This window comes from Panulirus ornatus, chromosome 27 (assembly GCF_036320965.1).
Source record: "Panulirus ornatus isolate Po-2019 chromosome 27, ASM3632096v1, whole genome shotgun sequence".
Lineage (NCBI taxonomy): Eukaryota > Metazoa > Arthropoda > Malacostraca > Decapoda > Palinuridae > Panulirus > Panulirus ornatus.
In genome coordinates, this window is record NC_092250.1 from 15,619,628 (window position 1) to 15,638,874 (window position 19,247).

General features: G+C 44.3%; 1 protein-coding gene across 1 annotated transcript; it reads right to left on the minus strand.

Moving 5' to 3' along the window:
* On the minus strand, positions 1 to 11,050 carry LOC139757597 (uncharacterized). Its single transcript, XM_071678227.1, has 5 exons — positions 10,894 to 11,050; positions 8,770 to 9,025; positions 6,339 to 7,405; positions 6,044 to 6,166; positions 1 to 2,311 (listed from the first exon to the last, which is right to left on the minus strand). The coding sequence occupies exons 2-5, from the start codon at positions 8,924 to 8,926 to the stop codon at positions 1,829 to 1,831; spliced, it is 1,830 nt and encodes a 609-aa protein (XP_071534328.1). The 5' UTR covers positions 8,927 to 9,025; positions 10,894 to 11,050; the 3' UTR covers positions 1 to 1,828.
* Between the last annotated feature and the right edge of the window lie 8,197 nt (positions 11,051 to 19,247).

Here is a 19,247-nt window from a genome sequence, read left to right on the forward strand (position 1 = left end):
TTGAGGTTCATTTTTATTAAACACAAAAAAAAAAAATTTCAAAATACAGTTAATAACTGGGGGACACTACCATGAAAAGATGGCAGTTATCACCTAACGAAGCAGTTGATGCTCATTCATGCCTACAACCAGTTAGCCACGAGAACATCTAATTAATCTTGGGCTTTTTATGTATTATTATCTCAAATAACTAACTATTTTACTAACAATGCGGAGGGAGAAAGTGGTAGGTAGGACATGCCTTCTTCTGATATCTTCTGTCGAAACCAGCGAATGTCATTGTGCGATTCACTCTGAAAAATACTCAATCAGTTCGTTTCTTTTTTTTTTGAACAATTTTTGACTCTTAGTTAATGCAACCATATACTATGACTCCCCAATATATATATATATATATATATATATATATATATATATATATATATATATATATATATATATATATATCCTATTGGCAAAACCTGTTTAGTTTTGAACCCTGAAAACTGATCAAAATTCGCGACGGAATCCAAACTGGAAGGCATTTTGCGGCTGGCAACGATGCACAGAAGACATGAAGACACACACACACACACACACACACACACACACAGGGGGGGAAAATAAAACAGGACATTGGAAAGCAATACTACATCACAGGCACTTGGTTTCAAAGGCCCAATCCCAAGGGGCGCGGCCCTTGGGAAGTGCACAGTAACACCACAGGCTGGAGAGGTTGGCTCGAGTGTGTGTGTCATCACAAATGACTTACACATCTGCAGTGTTAGGAACAATTCAAGTGTGGAAATACGATCACCACTAATACAAACTGTCTATGCCTAATGAATGAAAAAAAAAAAAGGGATATTGTTACTTTCTAAATTAGTGTATTACTTCTTTTTTTTTTTGTAATATCTAGATCACTAATGCCTTAAAGTGTGTGTGTCTATCTATCTATATGCCAATATACTTTGAGGAATAACCCAGAGCGTTGACCAAAAATCTCCAAAACTGTTGAGTTTACACCAGATGCCTAATGGATAAACACATGACCGGGTTATAATAAAAGTCTCACGCACAGTTAACTAAACTCCTAATCATTAACAGCTGACCAAAAGAGAGACAGAAAAAAAAACACATTATGATGCAACGAAAATTCCTAAATATTCTTATATCGCTATAGTTATAAGGGCGCGCCAGCATAGAGAGTTGTGTGTCCCTCCCCTCTTTTCCTTTTTTCGCTTCGTTCATTGGTTTTCCGTTCCTGACCTTTTATTTACAAGAATGGAATTCGTAGGTACTGAAATGGTTGGGTTAGGTTAGCTTAGTCAATACTTCCCATCACCTCTGACCCCCACCCCATCCCCGTCTAAGAAATATGAGACTAGTTCTTCGTACAGAGGAACCCTTAAATATGAAATCACAGCTACTGTACTCGAAGGATCGGACTGGTGTACTCCTCCATGAAGACGGGAGTCATCTGCTAGCAAAAAGTGTGTCTGGTGCTGAATGTTTTATCCCTGGCGAGGTCGCTGGCTCCCTGCTGTGACCCCCCTGCACGTAGCATTGCCATGCACCTTAGGAACTGGCCTGGTGAAGCACATGAACTCGGCCCCGAAAGCTGGTGGGCTTGTGGGGGTACGGCCTTTAGTACTGGATGCATCGCCCTCCTGAGAAATGGAAATAACGACTGAGGCTTATAAATAAAAAAGGGCCTCGTGGTCCAACGCTGGACCCCTAACCATGGCCTCGGCCCCTTCCAGGACCTCTTCGCTTCGAAATGCTAAAAGGTGTGTGGTCGTCAGCATTTCTGGAAATGCCGGGACCCACCCTTTTGTTTTTTTTTCCTTCACAGTTCCGTCCCGAGCCACGACACCACCTCCAGATGTACCCTCTGTCCGGCCTGCTTCAGGAGGCTGACGGCGGAGGCGTGGCGGACTTGCTCCAGCGAGTGGCCATCCACGGAGAGGAGTCGGTCGCCACAGCGGAGCCTCCCGTTGACGGCAGCCGGGGAGGACTGGACCACGAAGAGGACGTGGATGGGTTCGGCGCCCCGCTGTGGGTCCGAACCGCCGACAATGCTGAAACCTAAGGAGGCGCCCGATGCCCGGTGGAGCACCACGCTCTTGGAGATGTGGAGGGAGCGCGGCAGCTTCTGCCAGTAGAGCCAAGATGGGACGAAGTTCGCAGAGCCTAGGGATGTCTCGGGCCCATCTAGGAGAGAGAGGGTGACGCCTGCCAGCTCCGCCGTGGCCTTCAGCAGCGCCACCGCTTGACCGTGGGTCAGACCCAAGAGGGACTGTCCATTGACCGACAGCAAGACGTCGCCCTTCTGTTGAGAGGAGAAACACCATTGCCTTACACTGACCTGACGGAACTACCCCCACCACCACTTCCAATCATGCTGTGGATCTGGCAGTGTTCACAGTCTACGAAACTACCACCACCACCACTTCCAATCATGCTGTGGATCTGGCAGTGTTCACAATCTACGAAAACAATGTGTGGTGAATATTCAAAACATATTCATTATGCTGTATTGCACATCTGACACGATGAATGAAAGCAGACTGACTACAAGGGGAGAGGACTTGTGAGACAAATCCCAGGGGATCATCACCAGTCACTTTCTCCATCCTGGATTAAAAGTCCTGGGGCCGTATGCAGAAAAATTCTTAGATTTCTGCTTATTTTCATGCTTAGTTGAGCAAGTGACTTCAGTGCCACACAGAAAAGGACTAAACACGATGCTTAGCAAAACTCAAGCATAATATTTAAGAAGTCTGAAATGAAGTTTGGGTCAAAATTTGTCGTCTGCTAAACATATACTTAAGCGTAGGGCAGCTTTCAGAAACATGCTTAGCAAAATTCTTTAAGTTAAGTAAAATTCTTTGGGGTTAAGCATACTTAAACATTCTAAGAAGTTTTCTGCATACGGTCTCTGGTAGCTTAGTACAGTAACTGGCTATAGAGTGACATAGAGAAGAGAATGTGATGTTGATGACGCAAGACATACTAATGGTTAGTTTGGTGAACAGATTCACATCTTAATCTGAATGTAAGAAGGGAATAGCCCTAAAAATCGAACACTACATTACGTGGAACAACGCAATATTAAACACGGGAAATATTTGCCTAAGTTTAAACGAGTTTACATGAGATAGTCAGAACAACGTAATTGTAAACATGGGAAATATTTGCCTAAGTTTAAACTAGTTTACATAAGATAGTCAGAACAAAGTAATTGTAAACATGGGAAATATTTGCCTAAGTTTAAACGAGTTTACATGAGATAGTCAAGACACTGACAACAAAAGGCCTGATTGACCCACGACTGGGTTGTCTGGTTAAAAAAAAAAAAAAGGAGTTTAAGTCGACAAGAAAATGAAATTCCACTCAGCAGTTTTATAAGCTATCACCGACTCCCAGCTGCTGCACATTGGCCTTTTAGTGTCCCCGTTAATGCCGTCGTTCATACACTCTATTTCTGGCGTTTTTTCTCAGACCATACCAGAATTTATAAAGTATTTGTTTATAAAACTTTTGAAGGTATTTAATAGTCTTAGCATTCACTACGTCTGACGGCAACTTATTCGTGTGCTCAACCCAACTTTAGAAAATGTATTTCCCCACGTCCCTACTGTATCTATTAGCTCTGAGGTTCATTCCATTTTCCTGGTAACCGCATTATCTCGTATTTTAAAAAGATCTTCGTGATTTACTTTATCGAATTTGTTCAGAATGTTGAACGCTTGGATTAAGTCACCACGAAGTCTATGTTTTTTTTTTTTTTTTTTTAAGGGAGAAGAGATCCAATCGTTCAAGCCTCTGTTCGTATGCCAGATTTCTAAAGAGATGGGATCAATTTTGTTGCGCGTCTTTGTATTTGCACTTTCTTCTTTCTCGTCTTGTTATCGTTTGAGGACCGAAATTTCACTGCATATTCATGGCGAGGTCTTACTCGAGAATCAAAGGGTGAAAATTGATCCTGGTGCCTTTTAATCTATGTTCCTGGTTATGAAACCTAACATTGGGTTGCCTTTTTTTTTACTTGCTGCTTGACACTGTCTAGTGCACTTCAAATTGTGGCTAATGACAACTCCAGGATCCTTTTCTTCATTTACTTTAGTTAGTGAATTTCCTAATAGTTTGGAGTTGTAATGCACATTCTTGTCTCCAAAGTGCATAATTTTACACTTGTCTAAATTAAACTTCTTTTGCCATCTATCCGACCACTCTGCTTTAAGATCTCTTTGAATCATTTCGCAGTTCAGCCTGTTTACAGCTCTACATCCTAGTTTAGTATCATTAGCAGGTTTGGAGATCTTAGATATGAGACCGAGTTCTAAGTTCTTAGTGTGTATTATGAAAAGAATTGGGCCTAGGAGCGACCCCTGTGGCACACCACGCGTTACGTCCAGCCAATCTGAGGCTTCGCCGTTCAATACCACACGCTGCCTTCTTCCGGTGAGCCAGTCTCTGATCCATGTACATAGTTTTCTTCACCAATTCCGTGCGCTTTGAGTTTATGTAAAAGTCTCTTGTGAGGTACTTTATCGAAAGCCCTTTGGAATTCTAAATATACTACATCAGACGGCACTTTTTCGTCTTAATTCTGATAACATTAAAAAAATTCCAACAAATTCGTCAGGCAGGACCTTCGTGTCTAATGTTTTCAGAATTCACTCGCCTGTAATCTGGGACCAAGACTTTGTTGTCATCTATTTCAAAATCTAAATTCATCACTAATCAAATTGTGATCGCTGTTTGACAAACTCGCACCTCCTTCGCTAGAGGTAATTAAGTTTTATGTCACTGGTGAGGACAAGATTAAGAATGTTTTTTTTTACCTCCAGTTGGTTTTTGAAGTGACTGTTCTAAATAAAAGTTCTTAAATCAGTTCCGTTAAGTCTCGTTCCCTCTCGGTCACTTGTTAACGTCTTCCAGTTTATGTCTGGACTGCTGGAGTCTCCTACCATCATAACCTCTTTTTACCGTTTACTAAAGTTATAATTTTATTGTCTAGCATCCTATCGTTGTCGTCTTTATTTGCTAAGGAGGTCTGTAAATAAAGCCGAGGCGTAGTTTACTTTTGAACTTGTTAATATAAAGAGAGATGTAATGTCAATATAAAGAGAGATGGGTGTGTGTGTTAGCTAATCTTAATAGCGTTTAGATTTTTTAGCGAAGTGGATCTCAACTCCACCACCACCTACCCTGTACAAAGCGATCTTTCGTAAATAGTTTGTATCCGGGTATTGCTAACTCGGCGATGAAGTGTTTAATCTCAAAGTTGACCCACGTTCCTGAGTTCGCAATAATGTTTGGTCTTTCAGTAACTGAAGAGGATACAAGTGCATCGCGTTTCGTAATGATGCTCTGGGCACTGGTGGATATCAAACTTATCTTCCTCTGAGGTGATTTCTGGACTGAAAAATTTTTGCTTTTTCTTTATTCTATTGTCGGTGTGCGAGTTTGTGTATTAAGACTGCTTGTGCATCATCATCAGCAGAGAGAGAGAGAGAGAGAGAGAGAGAGAGAGAGAGAGAGAGACGGTTCTCCAACTGTTTTTTGGGTTCGCCTCCTTACTTCAGACCCTCCCCCTTGCACTGGGCCCTGCCAGCCTTGCTCCTCAAAAGCTACCCGGAGTGTTGACCAGTTGCTGTGCTAACCCGCTACTTAGACTGCCTGAGTAATAGATGCTTTCTCTCAGTCTCATGTCAATCTACTTTCAAAAGTAAATCTACTTTCAGATGAAGGCGTATAAGCGCAAACTACAGAAGCGTCCTTGTTTTCTATTCCATGTTGATGCCTTCATCTGCATACTACCTTTCGCTGATTTCTACTCCCATTATCAAATCCTTTCACCTCACAATTCGTCGTATCTTCATCTCCTCATCTCTCTCTCTCTCTCTCTCTCTCTCTCTCTCTCTCTCTCTCTCTCTCTCTCTCTCTCTCTTCCTATCGTGCCCCATTTTACTCCTGTCTAGGTCTCACTCGGTCATGAAATGAGGTGAGCATGATGTCGAAGAGATACGGTCGGCTACGGGTTACCATATCATACCTTGACTTTCTTAGACTTGCCCACAGGTCCTTGAGGGTTGATGTTGGCAATATAGATGGGCGTGTCTCCCTCATTACTGCCGACGCCGCCACCAATTCTCATTCCCAAACTCTCATTCCCGGCCTGTAAAAGAGAAGGAAATGATGAGACATGTTTACATGCGATGGTCATCTTTTGGAAAACCATTCTAATCATCGTAACAAGAGCGGATAACATCGACAATGACATCCTGTATAATACCCAATAGCCATTGGACTAAGATACTACTGGGTGGAATGATGAAAGCTCAACTGACCTTGGAGATGGTAACAGTCTTCTGGTGGAGCTGCGTACTCTCGATGCGCAGTGACTTCCGGAGGCCATGCACCAGGTCAGACATATCGCTGGAGTCCCTGGAACGCCGGCTCCTAATGCGGCTGCTGGTGGAGCCGTCGGCCGTGTCCACCCCCTGACCTCCGCCGGAGAGGGCCGACCCACCGCTCTGCACAGACACATCCAGGTTCTGCGGCTCCAGCGCCTTCTCCCGCGTGGAGTCGCTGGCGTTGTCCGGCGGGTTGAGCTGGTCGCTGGAGCGTGTCCGCGCCAGGGCGTGGCGGTGGCGGGGTGGCAGAGCCGGCGGGACACCTTCCCCTTCCAGGACGTTCCCTCCTGTCCGCACGGCGGACGACAGACTGCCAGAGCTCTGGTGGAGCGCAGAGCCCATGGAACCCAGGGATCCGTTGCTTTGGTAGTGCGTGCTGACGCCGTTGAGGGAGCCGAGCGAGCTGCTGTAGGGCTCGCCGGGGGTGCTCAGCGACCCGTTCGACTGTCGGAGCGACCCTTCCCTTCGGGAGACGGCCGAGCCGCGATCGTCCAGCGACTCGCAGGAGGCCGAGAGGCCCACGTCATCGACGCTGCCGCCGACGTCGTCCTCCAGGCCGTCCGTCACGTCCCCGAGGCTCTTGTTGACGTCTTTGTTGTGGCAGTCGAGGCGAGGGACGAGGCGGTCCGGCGCGGACTTGGTGCGCCAGTGGTGGACGGGGAGAGCCGGGTCGGGGCGTCGGAAGAGGTGCTGGTACTCTGGCGGCGGGCTGGACGAGTGGCCAGCGCTGGTGGCCGCCCCTCCTCCGCGGCTCACCACCAGACTGACGTGGTTCCGCGTCTGCTGGATGAGGCGGGAGGCGTGGTCGAGGCGGGCGTAGCGGACGTCGGCGCCGTTGATGGCCAGGATGCGGTCGTGCGGGTGGAGGCGGCCGTCCTGCGCGGCCACGGACGCCTCCAGCACCTCCATGATGAAGATGCCAGGCTCGGTGCGGCGCCCTCCCAGCTTCAGGCCCAGCTGTCGGCTGCTCTCCTTCCGCAGGGTGACCATCATGGCTTCACCTGCCACAACACACACACACACACATTACTCACATATGACACTCCTAATCAATAGACACACACACACACATTACTCACATATGACACTCCTAATCAACAGACACACACACACATACCAGAAAATTACCCCCAACTAAAAGTCCCCTCAAAGAATGATCATACGAAACTATCCTTCTAATCCTACACTAAAATCCTACTGTATATCCCTCCATCTTTCTAATCCTATACTAAAATTCTATCACATATGACACTCCTAATCAATTTACACACACCGCAAAAATTACCCCCAGCTAAAAGTCCCCCCAAAGAATTATCTTACGAAGTCGATGTTTTGGGCTCCGAATCACTGGTGACAAATAATATATAGAACTTATCAAAGGCTTCGGTAAATTCGATCTCACGAATTCTATTGGGACGAATTCGTTGGATTGCATTCGTGGTCGTGCTTACATACAAACTCGTGGGCAAGCGTTTTTACCTCGAATGAGGCGACATAACCTTTTCCTCCAACAGGCTCTCGTTCACATATGGAATGGTTTACCAATCAGAGTGGTTGAGAGTAGCACCATAGATGCGTTTAAGAACAGAACTGATATAAAAGTATTTGGCTTCACATTCAAGATTGACATGAATAGTGGCGTCTCCTTAAGTACAGGGAAAGTTAAATAATGTTTTTTTTCTTTTTTCTTATCTTTAATATGTACGTATTTCTCTTCTTCCTACACTGATCAGTGATGTTTATGTCTCTTCCACTGTCACAAACAGCCTCGAAGGGCCCCAGTGGTTTGTCTGTCCGTCTCTGGACTCCTTCGTTCACAAGCGTATGAGTTCAGTGTACCACACGTCCGAGACGAAGTGTATCTGTCCCAGTGCTCACGAGAGAGCGAAACAGCTCCACCCTTAAATTTCTAACCTTTTTTTTTTATAGGCACTCAAAAAAGTTTAAAGAAAACAAAACAAAAAAAGTTACTAAAAAGGCTGTGGCAAAATTGGGTAACTTCTTCAAGACTAATGGTGTAATTGTCACGTTCAATATCGAGACTTTTCTCATAAAAACAATATGAACGAGGTGGTCAATTTGACCCACTAAGGGGGCGCCCCCGCCTTTTTTTAATTGTAGGGCTATTGGTAGAGGCAGGATGTGAGACGTTGCCAAGAATGAGAGAATAAACCAAGCCGACTTTTGAGAGAATCGTCAATATTCTCTCACTTTTTTTTTTAATGTTAGTTGGATGAACAGCTGGGTTGACTGTGGACCGCCTGCCGCGAACGAGGATTCGAACCTATGCCATACTCAACCCTTGGGCGGGCGGGCGGCCCCGTGAATGCGTCACGGTCGGGTACGCTACCACCACTGTACTCACCAGGCTGGGGTTGGTAGGTCGTCGCTGGCGGAGCTGGAGTCGAACTGGACGACAAGCTCTTCTGCGCCTCGATCCTCTCCCTGTACACCCCGAGCTTGAGCACCGTCTGGGGTCGCCTCAGTGCCTGGCAGACCTTCTGGTGGGCGGCTGAGGTCATGTCCACGCCGTCCACTTCGATGATCTGGTCCCCAGGCTGCAGGCGACCGTCTTGGGCCACCAGACCATCAGGGAAGACCTCCTGCACGACCACACAACGCTGCAGAAGGGACGGTGCGATCAGAGACAAAGAAATGGCGCATAGACCTTGGTTAGACTATGGTGCATAGACCTTGGTTAGACTATGGTGCATATACCTTGGTTAGACTATGGTGCATATATCTTGGTTAGACTATGGTGCATAGACCTTGGTTAGACTATGGTGCATAGACCTTGGTTAGACTATGGTGCATAGACCTTGGTTAGACTATGGTGCATATACCTTGGTTAGACTATGGTGCATAGACCTTGGTTAGACTATGGTGCATCGACCTTGGTTAGGCTATGGTGCATAGACCTTGGTTAGACTATGGTGCATATACCTTGGTTAGACTATGGTGCATAGACCTTGGTTAGACTATGGTGCATAGACCTTGGTTAGACTATGGTGCATATACCTTGGTTAGACTATGGTGCATATAAACCTTGGTTAGAATAAAAGGGTGGGTCACAGCACGTCACAGAGAATGGGAATAACTTCTACAAACATGCACAGAATCATGTAAACACTGCGAATTCTTGCATGGAAGCGCGCTTGACATAGGCTTTTTCAACCTGGTTCATCAACTCATACCAAATATCTGAGGCAAATGGAACACGCTATAAAGTTAGCCTTCACCAAAAAATGATAAAAAATGCACGGATGTATAAATGGGCAAGAGATAAAATGGGATTAAAATGAACACATACACACGTCTGGGGAACAGTATCATCCCGCACACCACAGAATGAAACGCAGGAGTAAACTCGGTCTGCGAAATCCTACAGTCCACCGTGTTTTATGGAAACATCTTATGTAAATGAGGTTTCAGAGGTGTATTAAGCGATAGAGGAGCACAGGACTGGAGATGATAATGAACTGCCACTCATTCAAGGACGAGGTGTCAATACTCAGCAAGCACGGAATATAAGCAGTGGCTCATCCCTCTGCGTTGAGAATAATTTTCCGAAAAAAAATTGAAAATCAACAGTGAGGTGGGAATGTCTATCGACTTGAAGTAAATACAATGGCTGTACGAAATCGTCGTACCTTCGTAGGAAAAATTAGGCCAAGAGCTATCTACCTCAACTGAAATGGAGGAGGTAGGACTGTCCAAGTGCGACGGGAGCGTCCACATCACAAAATGATGGTTGATCTTGTTTTGACAGACTGAGGGACCACTACCTGACACTGTGGCTAATGGGAGGGAGGGAGACCCGAGGGAAGAAAAGTCTGTGGAGTCGATTTACCTAATTCATTTTTCAGTTAACTGGTTTTTAGTTTTCCTAATAAAGGATCAGAGGAGGGGGCCAAGTGAGGATATTCCCTCAAAGGCTCAGTCTTCTCTTCTTAACGCTACCTCGCTAACGCGGGAAATGGCGAATAGTATGAAATATATATATATATATATATATATATATATATATATATATATATATATATATATATATATATATATATATATATACTAATTAGTACACCAGTGAGGAGATAAATGAGTAGGTTAGGGACTGACTTTGGCGAGGCTACAGCTGCCCCCCCCCCATTCGTTGAACTAGGCTACCACTGCCCCATTCGTTGAACTACGTACCTCTGCCCCCTTCGTTAGACTAAGCTACCACTGCCCCCTTCGTTGAACTGGGCTACCACAGCCCTTTCCTTAGCCCAACGTCCGAACGCGCGCACAGCATCTACAGCTAAACATTCTTGCAGCGTCGCGAATTCTACTACTATGTGTCTGTAGAGGTGCTGGCCACACACACACACACACACACAGCGAGAGAGAGAGAGAGAGAGAGAGAGAGAGAGAGAGAGAGAGAGAGAGAGAGAGAGAGAGAGAGAGAGAGAGAGAGAGAGAGCCAGCCAGCGTGAATTTCCAGCCCACTCACCAGGGGTGTGTCCGAGCCTCCGACGATTGTAATACCCAGGGCGGTGTGGGTGCGCGGGATCTCCACGTGGGTGATCTGGCCCTCCAAGATAGCTGGACGCGACACTCCTGGAAGAAAAAGACCAAAAAAAAAAAAAAAAAGAAAGTTAGATATTTTTTTTGTTTATAGCCCATGGGGCTTCCTCCTCCTCCTCCTCACTCTGTGGACTTATACCCCATGGGAGGTTCCTCCTCCTCCTCCTCCTCCCCACTGTGTGGACTTATACCCCATGGGGTCTTCCTCCTCCTCCTCCTCCTCCTCACTGTGTGGACTTATACCCCATGGGGGCTTCCTCCTCCTCCTCCTCCTCACTGTGTGGACTTATACCCCATGGGGGCTTCCTCCTCCTCCTCCTCCTCCTCCTCACTGTGAGGGTGTGTTCGGGGAGCGGCAGGGAACATGGTGTCGCAAAGTTAACTTAAAACTGAAGCCGAAGGAGTGTTTGGCAAACAGTGGGGGGAATATGCAAGCGCCAATTCCGGAGGAGGAGGAGGAGGTCAAAAGAAAAACTTCCACTGTTCTTCAAGCACTTTGATTGACGTCTTGCTCGGGACATTGAAGGCTGGCAGTAAAGTTCTATGCAACACACAAGCAGAGGTGAAACCATTCCACATAACCTATGGGAAATCGAATATATATATATATATATATATATATATATATATATATATATATATATATATATATATATATATATATATATATCCTGGAAAGGATCACAATTTTGCGCGTGATCAAGGTATTCTTATGAGTCCACGGGGAAATGAAACATGATAAGTTCCCAAGTGCACTTTCGTGTAATAATCACATCATCAGGGGAGATACAAGAGAGAAATAAAAGTCATGTATGGTAGTAAAAGCTTTGCGGAAGATGAAAGCCGGCAAGGCAGCAGGTTTGGATGGTATTGCAGTGGAATTTATTAAAAAAGGGGGTGACTGTATTGTTGACTGGTTGGTAAGGTTATTTAATGTATGTATGACTCATGGTGAGGTGCCTGAGGATTGGCGGAATGCTTGCATAGTGCCATTGTACAAAGGCAAAGGGGATAAGAGTGAGTGCTCAAATTACAGAGGTATAAGTTTGTTGAGTATTCCTGGTAAATTATATGGGAGGGTATTGATTGAGAGGGTGAAGGCATGTACAGAGCATCAGATTGGGGAAGAGCAGTGTGGTTTCAGAAGTGGTAGAGGATGTGTGGATCAGGTGTTTGCTTTGAAGAATGTATGTGAGAAATACTTAGAAAAGCAAATGGATTTGTATGTAGCATTTATGGATCTGGAGAAGGCATATGATAGAGTTGATAGAGATGCTCTGTGGAAGGTATTAAGAATATATGGTGTGGGAGGCAAGTTGTTAGAAGCAGTGAAAAGTTTTTATCGAGGATGTAAGGCATGTGTACGTGTAGGAAGAGAGGAAAGTGATTGGTTCTCAGTGAATGTAGGTTTGCGGCAGGGGTGTGTGATGTCTCCATGGTTGTTTAATTTGTTTATGGATGGGGTTGTTAGGGAGGTAAATGCAAGAGTTTTGGAAAGAGGGGCAAGTATGAAGTCTGTTGGGGATGAGAGAGCTTGGGAAGTGAGTCAGTTGTTGTTCGCTGATGATACAGCGCTGGTGGCGGATTCATGTGAGAAACTGCAGAAGCTGGTGACGGAGTTTGGTAAAGTGTGTGGAAGAAGAAAGTTAAGAGTAAATGTCAATAAGAGCAAGGTTATTAGGTACAGTAGGGTTGAGGGTCAAGTCAATTGGGAGGTGAGTTTGAATGGTGAGAGGCTGGAGGAAGTGAAGTGTTTTAGATATCTGGGAGTGGATCTGTCAGCGGATGGAACCATGGAAGCGGAAGTGGATCATAGGGTGGGGGAGGGGGCGAAAATTTTGGGAGCCTTGAAAAATGTGTGGAAGTCGAGAACATTATCCCGGAAAGCAAAAATGGGTATGTTTGAAGGAATAGTGGTTCCAACAATGTTGTATGGTTGCGAGGCGTGGGCTATGGATAGAGTTGTGCGCAGGAGGATGGATGTGCTGGAAATGAGATGTTTGAGGACAATGTGTGGTGTGAGGTGGTTTGATCGAGTAAGTAACGTAAGGGTAAGAGGGATGTGTGGAAATAAAAAGAGCGTGGTTGAGAGAGCAGAAGAGGGTGTTTTGAAGTGGTTTGGGCACATGGAGAGAATGAGTGAGGAAAGATTGACCAAGAGGATATATGTGTCGGAGGTGGAGGGAACGAGGAGAAGAGGGAGACCAAATTGGAGGTGGAAAGATGGAGTGAAAAGGATTTTGTGTGATCGGGGCCTGAACATGCAGGAGGGTGAAAGGAGGGCAAGGAATAGAGTGAATTGGAGCGATGTGGTATACAGGGGTTGACGTGCTGTCAGTGGATTGAATCAAGGCATGTGAAGCGTCTGGGGTAAACCATGGAAAGCTGTGTAGGTATGTATATTGCGTGTGTGGACGTGTGTATGTACATGTGTATGGGGGGGGGTTGGGCCATTTCTTTCGTCTGTTTCCTTGCGCTACCTCGCAAACGCGGGAGACAGCGACAAAGTATAAAAAAAAAAAAAAAAAAAAAATGTTTTGGACAATCATATGTTTACCAAATGGCGTCCTAGCTTCATCTCTTCGATGTATATCAACTGACTTATATTTTCTCTCTTGTGTCTCCCCTGATGATGTGATTATTACACGAAAGTGCACTTGGGAACTTATCGTGTTTCAATTTTCCCCATGGACTCATAGGAATATATATATATATATATATATATATATATATATATATATATATATATATATATAAGCAAGCGGTCAATTGAGACAACCAAGTGGAACCGCTTCTTGTTTTCCAGAAGCGCTTGAGTTTCGTGGGGTCGGCCAACTCCACACACGAGATACAGCAGCACCCAAAGTTTCTCTTATTTGACGAATCACTCACACCCAACGAACGGCCCTGCCTGAAACTTTGGAAAACGCGATGAAACTTTGGAAACTCGACAGAGGCCTGGGGAGCGAGCGAGGCGGTGGTGTGACATGGGTGGAAAGGGGGGGAGGACCCCCCACCCCAAAGTTTATGAAGACGGGCCTCCTAGCCTCTATAACGTCCAAAATGGACTCGCATAATTAACAAACATTTACCCCTTCATGGCGGAGGGTTGCGTGGGTCCATGAGTCCGCCATGTATACAATCAAAACCATCTTCCAAATACACGAAAGCGCGAAAACCCCTTCTACAGTGGACTGTCCAATTTCAATTAATTAGCTCTCTGGGGGTATGTTCTTCCCTTCCGCCATCATTCGTTCCTGGATTACCCAAGCCCGTAACATGGTGTCTAGATCACGTTCATAGGACCCGTAACATGGTGTCTAGATCACGTTCATAGAACCCGTAACATGGTGTTTAGATCACGTTCATAGGACCCGTAACATGGTGTTTAGATCACGTTCATAGGACCCGTAACATGGTGTCTAGATCACGTTCATAGGACCCGTAACATGGTGTTTAGATCACGTTCATAGGACCCGTAACATGGTGTTTAGATCACGTTCATAGAACCCGTAACATGGGGTCTAGATCACGTTCATAGGACCCGTAACATGGTGTCTAGATCACGTTCATAGGACCCGTAACATGGTGTCTAGATCACGTTCATAGAACCCGTAACATGGTGTTTAGATCACGTTCATAGGACCCGTAACATGGTGTCTAGATCACGTTCATAGGACCCGTAACATGGTGTCTAGATCACGTTCATAGGACCCGTAACATGGTGTCTAGATCACGTTCATAGGACCCGTAACATGGTGTCTAGATCACGTTCATAGGACCCGGAACATGGTGTCTAGATCACGTTCATAGGACCCGTAACATGGGGTCTAGATCATGCTCATAGGACCCGTAACATGGTGTGTAGATCCCCTTCCTAGGATAAAACATAGAACTAACTAGGCTAGCGTGACGCTGTCCTAGGATAAAACAGAACTAACTAGGCTAGTGTGACGCTGTCCTAGGATAAAACAAAGAACTAACTAGGCTAGTGTGACGCTGTCCTAAGATAAAAGATAGAACTAACTAGGCCAGTGTGACGCTGTCCTAGGATAAAACATAGAACTAACTAGGCTAATGTGACGCTGTAACTCCATGAAACTAGGTTAACGTGACGCTGTAACTCCCACGAAACTAGCGTGACGCTGTAACTCCCACGAAACTAGACTAGCGTGACGCTGTAACTCCCAGGATAAGCACACGTCACAAGTTACGATCACTAGGCTAAGTTAGCGTGAACGCTGTAACCTTCCACGATCAAGGGGCAGGTTACAGGCCGGCCCTTCAAAGTTACAGAACAACCGTGGTATTTCGAAGTGTTGCTTCAGTTCTGTACCTGACAGATACAGATACAAAAAAAAAAAAAATGTTGAACATTACATTACAGAAAGAGTTATAAAAATGCGACGAGTTAACTGTGGTTATTTCCACCACACGGTGAGGCACACAGTGCGCATCTGTACCCCATCTGTACCCATCGATACGTCTCTGTATATCCTGTATTTATATAACTGTAATCGCTGTATTCTAGAAGCGAGGATGTTCTCCTCTCTATATACAGTAAGCTACAGGAAACATCATGTTGACTTATTGTATAACTGTCCATACGTCTCTGTACCCTGTATTTGTACACTGTATCGCTGTATTTTGCATACAAAGAAGAACCTATCCTGTATTAAAGTACATTTTGTATACTGAACCTTATTTGTATTGCTGTCAACGTACGAATCAATGTATATATATATATATATATATATATATATATATATATATATATATATATATATATATATATATATATATATATATATATATATACCTATGAGTCCACGGGGAAAATGAAACACGAAAAGTTCCCAAGTGCACTTTCGTGTCATAATCACATCATCAGGGGAGACACAAGAGAGAAATATAAGTCAGTTGATATACATCGAAGAGACGAAGCTAGGACGCCATTTGATAAACATGTGAGTCCATATATATATATATATATATATATATATATATATATATATATATATATATATATATATATATATTCTGGTATACTTACTAAGTATACTCATGATACCTAAGTTTGTCTATATACCAGTGGTGTCTTAATGCCCTCATCCCGTTTTCTACCGACCGAGACGAGGAACCCCTGGGTTTCTGGGCCTGACCATCCCGACCTCGCATGACCTGGGATTGTACACTGTCATATACGCACGGGCCGAACGCGCCCACGCCTACGCACCATAGCCAGTACACACAAATGTATACGCTTCGCCTCCATCCACCTCACCATACGTAGCCTTTCGCCACCACTGTCAAAGAAGTCCTTTATCTATTCATTTTTTGTGTGTGTGTGTCTGTATATTTAGCTCTCAAAAAACTCATTAAATCAATCGAATAGTTCCCAAAAAAACTCATTAAATCAATCGAGGTTCGGGTTATCGGGTCCCGTCCCGCGCAGGGACGGGGGCGCGCATGCGCAGATGCCGGCGCCACTCGAGAGCAGCGTACGACGCCGGCAAACACCTGCAAATTATTATTTTTTTTTCTTTTAACTACGGGATAAATATGCAGATGTAATCGGGTCTTTTACCCGTTTCATGCAAATTCGCCTTAAAAAAAAAATTGCGTATAAATAACAGAGGCTGCCTTCTATTTCAATTTCCACTTTTGTTTTCCCGGCCAAAGTTCAATTTCCATGTGTAAATCATATATATATATATATATATATATATATATATATATATATATACACGTCTCTTCGATGTATATCAACTGACTGTTATATTTCTTTCTTGTGTCTCCCCTGATGATGTGATGATTACACGAAAGTGCACTTGGGAACTTTTCGTCTTTCATTTTCCCCGTGGACTCATAGGAGTATATATATATATATATATATATATATATATATATATATATATATATATATATATATATATATATATATATATATATATATATTCCCTGGGGATAGGGGAGAAAGAATACCTCCCACGTATTCCCTGCGTGTCGTAGAAGGCGACTAAAAGGGAAGGGAGCGGGGGGCTGGAAATCCTCCCCTCTCGTTTTTTTTTTTTTTTAATTTTCCAAAAGAGGGAACAGAGAAGAGGTCCAGGTGAGGATATTCCCTCAAAGGCCCAGTCCTCTGTTCTTAACGCTACCTCACTATCGCGGGAAATAGCGAATAGTATGAAAAAAAAAAAAAAAAAAAAATATATATATATATATATATATATATATATATATATATATATATATATATATATATATATATATATAATTCCCTCAGGTTCACTGGCCACTTCGCTACTGCCACTGGGGGCCTGTCGGATAGGAGGTGGATATGGCTCTCCACTCCACCACAATCCACTCCACTCCCTCTTCCTCACTCCTACGTCCACCTCCTCTAACGTCCACGTTAAATACCCACATCCTCTGATATCCACAGTACAACGCACCCCCCTACCCCGACTAATCCACACGAATACCTCCCCCAACATCCACACCATACCCCAACATCCACACTATACCCCAACATCCACACCATACCCCAACATCCACACACACACACCCCAACATCCACACTACACTCCAAAATCCACAGTACACCCCAACATCCACACACACACCCCAACATCCACAGTACACCCCAACATCCACACTACATCCCAACATCCACATCACACCCCAACATCCACACCACACCCCAACATCCACACTACACCCTAACATCCACACTTCGTCCCAAGATCCATACCCCCCCTACACATCACACCCCAACATCCACACTATACCCCAACATCCACATCACTTCCAAGCATTCATACCAGACCCCTACATCCAAATTGCTTCCAAACAACACAATATCCACAACACATCACATGTCACATCCGCACTTCAACCAGACCCAAACTACATCCACAGTGCAGCCTTACATCCACACTACCCAAAATCTACATTACATCCATGCTATCCACATCACACCCTGATATCCACAATACAACATCAACATCCACATTACACCCTACATTCCTGATTACATCCATGTCCACACACACACACACACACACACACACACACACACACACACACACACAGGTTCTCGATAAATGCAATAACCATCCCGTTTTTTTTTTTTTTCGCAATGGAAAATGGGGGACGCTTGTCGATACCAGCTTTCGCACTACAGCTACAGTTCCGATACAATACGACATTCGAGTGCTGTAGTGGCCCTACACTAGTGTATGTACACGTTCGTTATAATTCGTACATTAAGCGGGAGAGAGACCCTTAAGTACGATGGTACGACCCCTTGAGCACGACGGTACGACCCTTGAGCACGACGGTATACGACCCTTGAACACGACGGTATACGACCCTTGAACACGACGGTACGACACCCTTGAGCACGACGGTACGACCCTTGAGCACGACGGTACGACCCTTGAGCACGACGGTACGATTATTGAGCACGACGGTGCGACTTTTTTTGCAAGTGATAAGATACTCCTATGAGTCCTAGCTTCGTCTCTTCAATGTATATCAACTGACTGTTATATTTCTCTCTTGTGTCTCCCCTGATGATGTGATTATTACACGAAAGTGCACTTGGGAACTTATCGTGTTTCATTTTCCCCCGTGGACTCATAGGAATATATATATATATATATATATATATATATATATATATATATATATATATATATATATATATATATATATAATCCCTGGGGATAGGGGAGAAAGAATACTTCCCACGTATTCCCTGCGTGTTGTAGAAGGCGACTAAAAGGGGAGGGAGCGGGTGGGGTTGGAAATCCTCCCCTCTTGGTTTTTTTTTTTTTTTCCAAAGGAAGGAACAGAGAAGGGGGCCAGGTGAGGATATTCCCTCTAAGGCCCAGTCCTCTGTTCTTAACGCTACCTCGCTATTGCGGGAAATGGCGCACGTACGTGCCTGCATGCGTGTGCATTTGTTGAACGGACGAGCAGGTGTGTTCATGCATTTTGAAAACGGGTTGGCTCAACGTGGATTTGCCAATGGATTCGTTCGTTCAGATAAATCCACCAATCCCGGATTATGGAAATGACACAGCATGCAGTCGCCCCAAAGAAAATAATATATATATATATATATATATATATATATATATATATATATATATATATATATATATATATATATATATATATTACTATGAATCCACGGGGAAAAATGAAGCACGATATATATATATATATATATATATATATATATATATATATATATATATATATATATATATA

Coding starts and splice junctions, on each gene's coding strand:
- LOC139757597 (XM_071678227.1), bottom strand. CDS start 8,926: ATGACCTCAGCCGCCCACCAGAAGGTCTGCCAGGCACTGAGGCGACCC. Junction 7,406..8,769: donor GACCTACCAACCCCAGCCTG/GTGAGTACAGTG, acceptor GTGTTGTGGCAG/GTGAAGCCATGATGGTCACC. Junction 2,312..6,043: donor GCAAGTCTAAGAAAGTCAAG/GTATGATATGGT, acceptor TCCTCTCAACAG/AAGGGCGACGTCTTGCTGTC.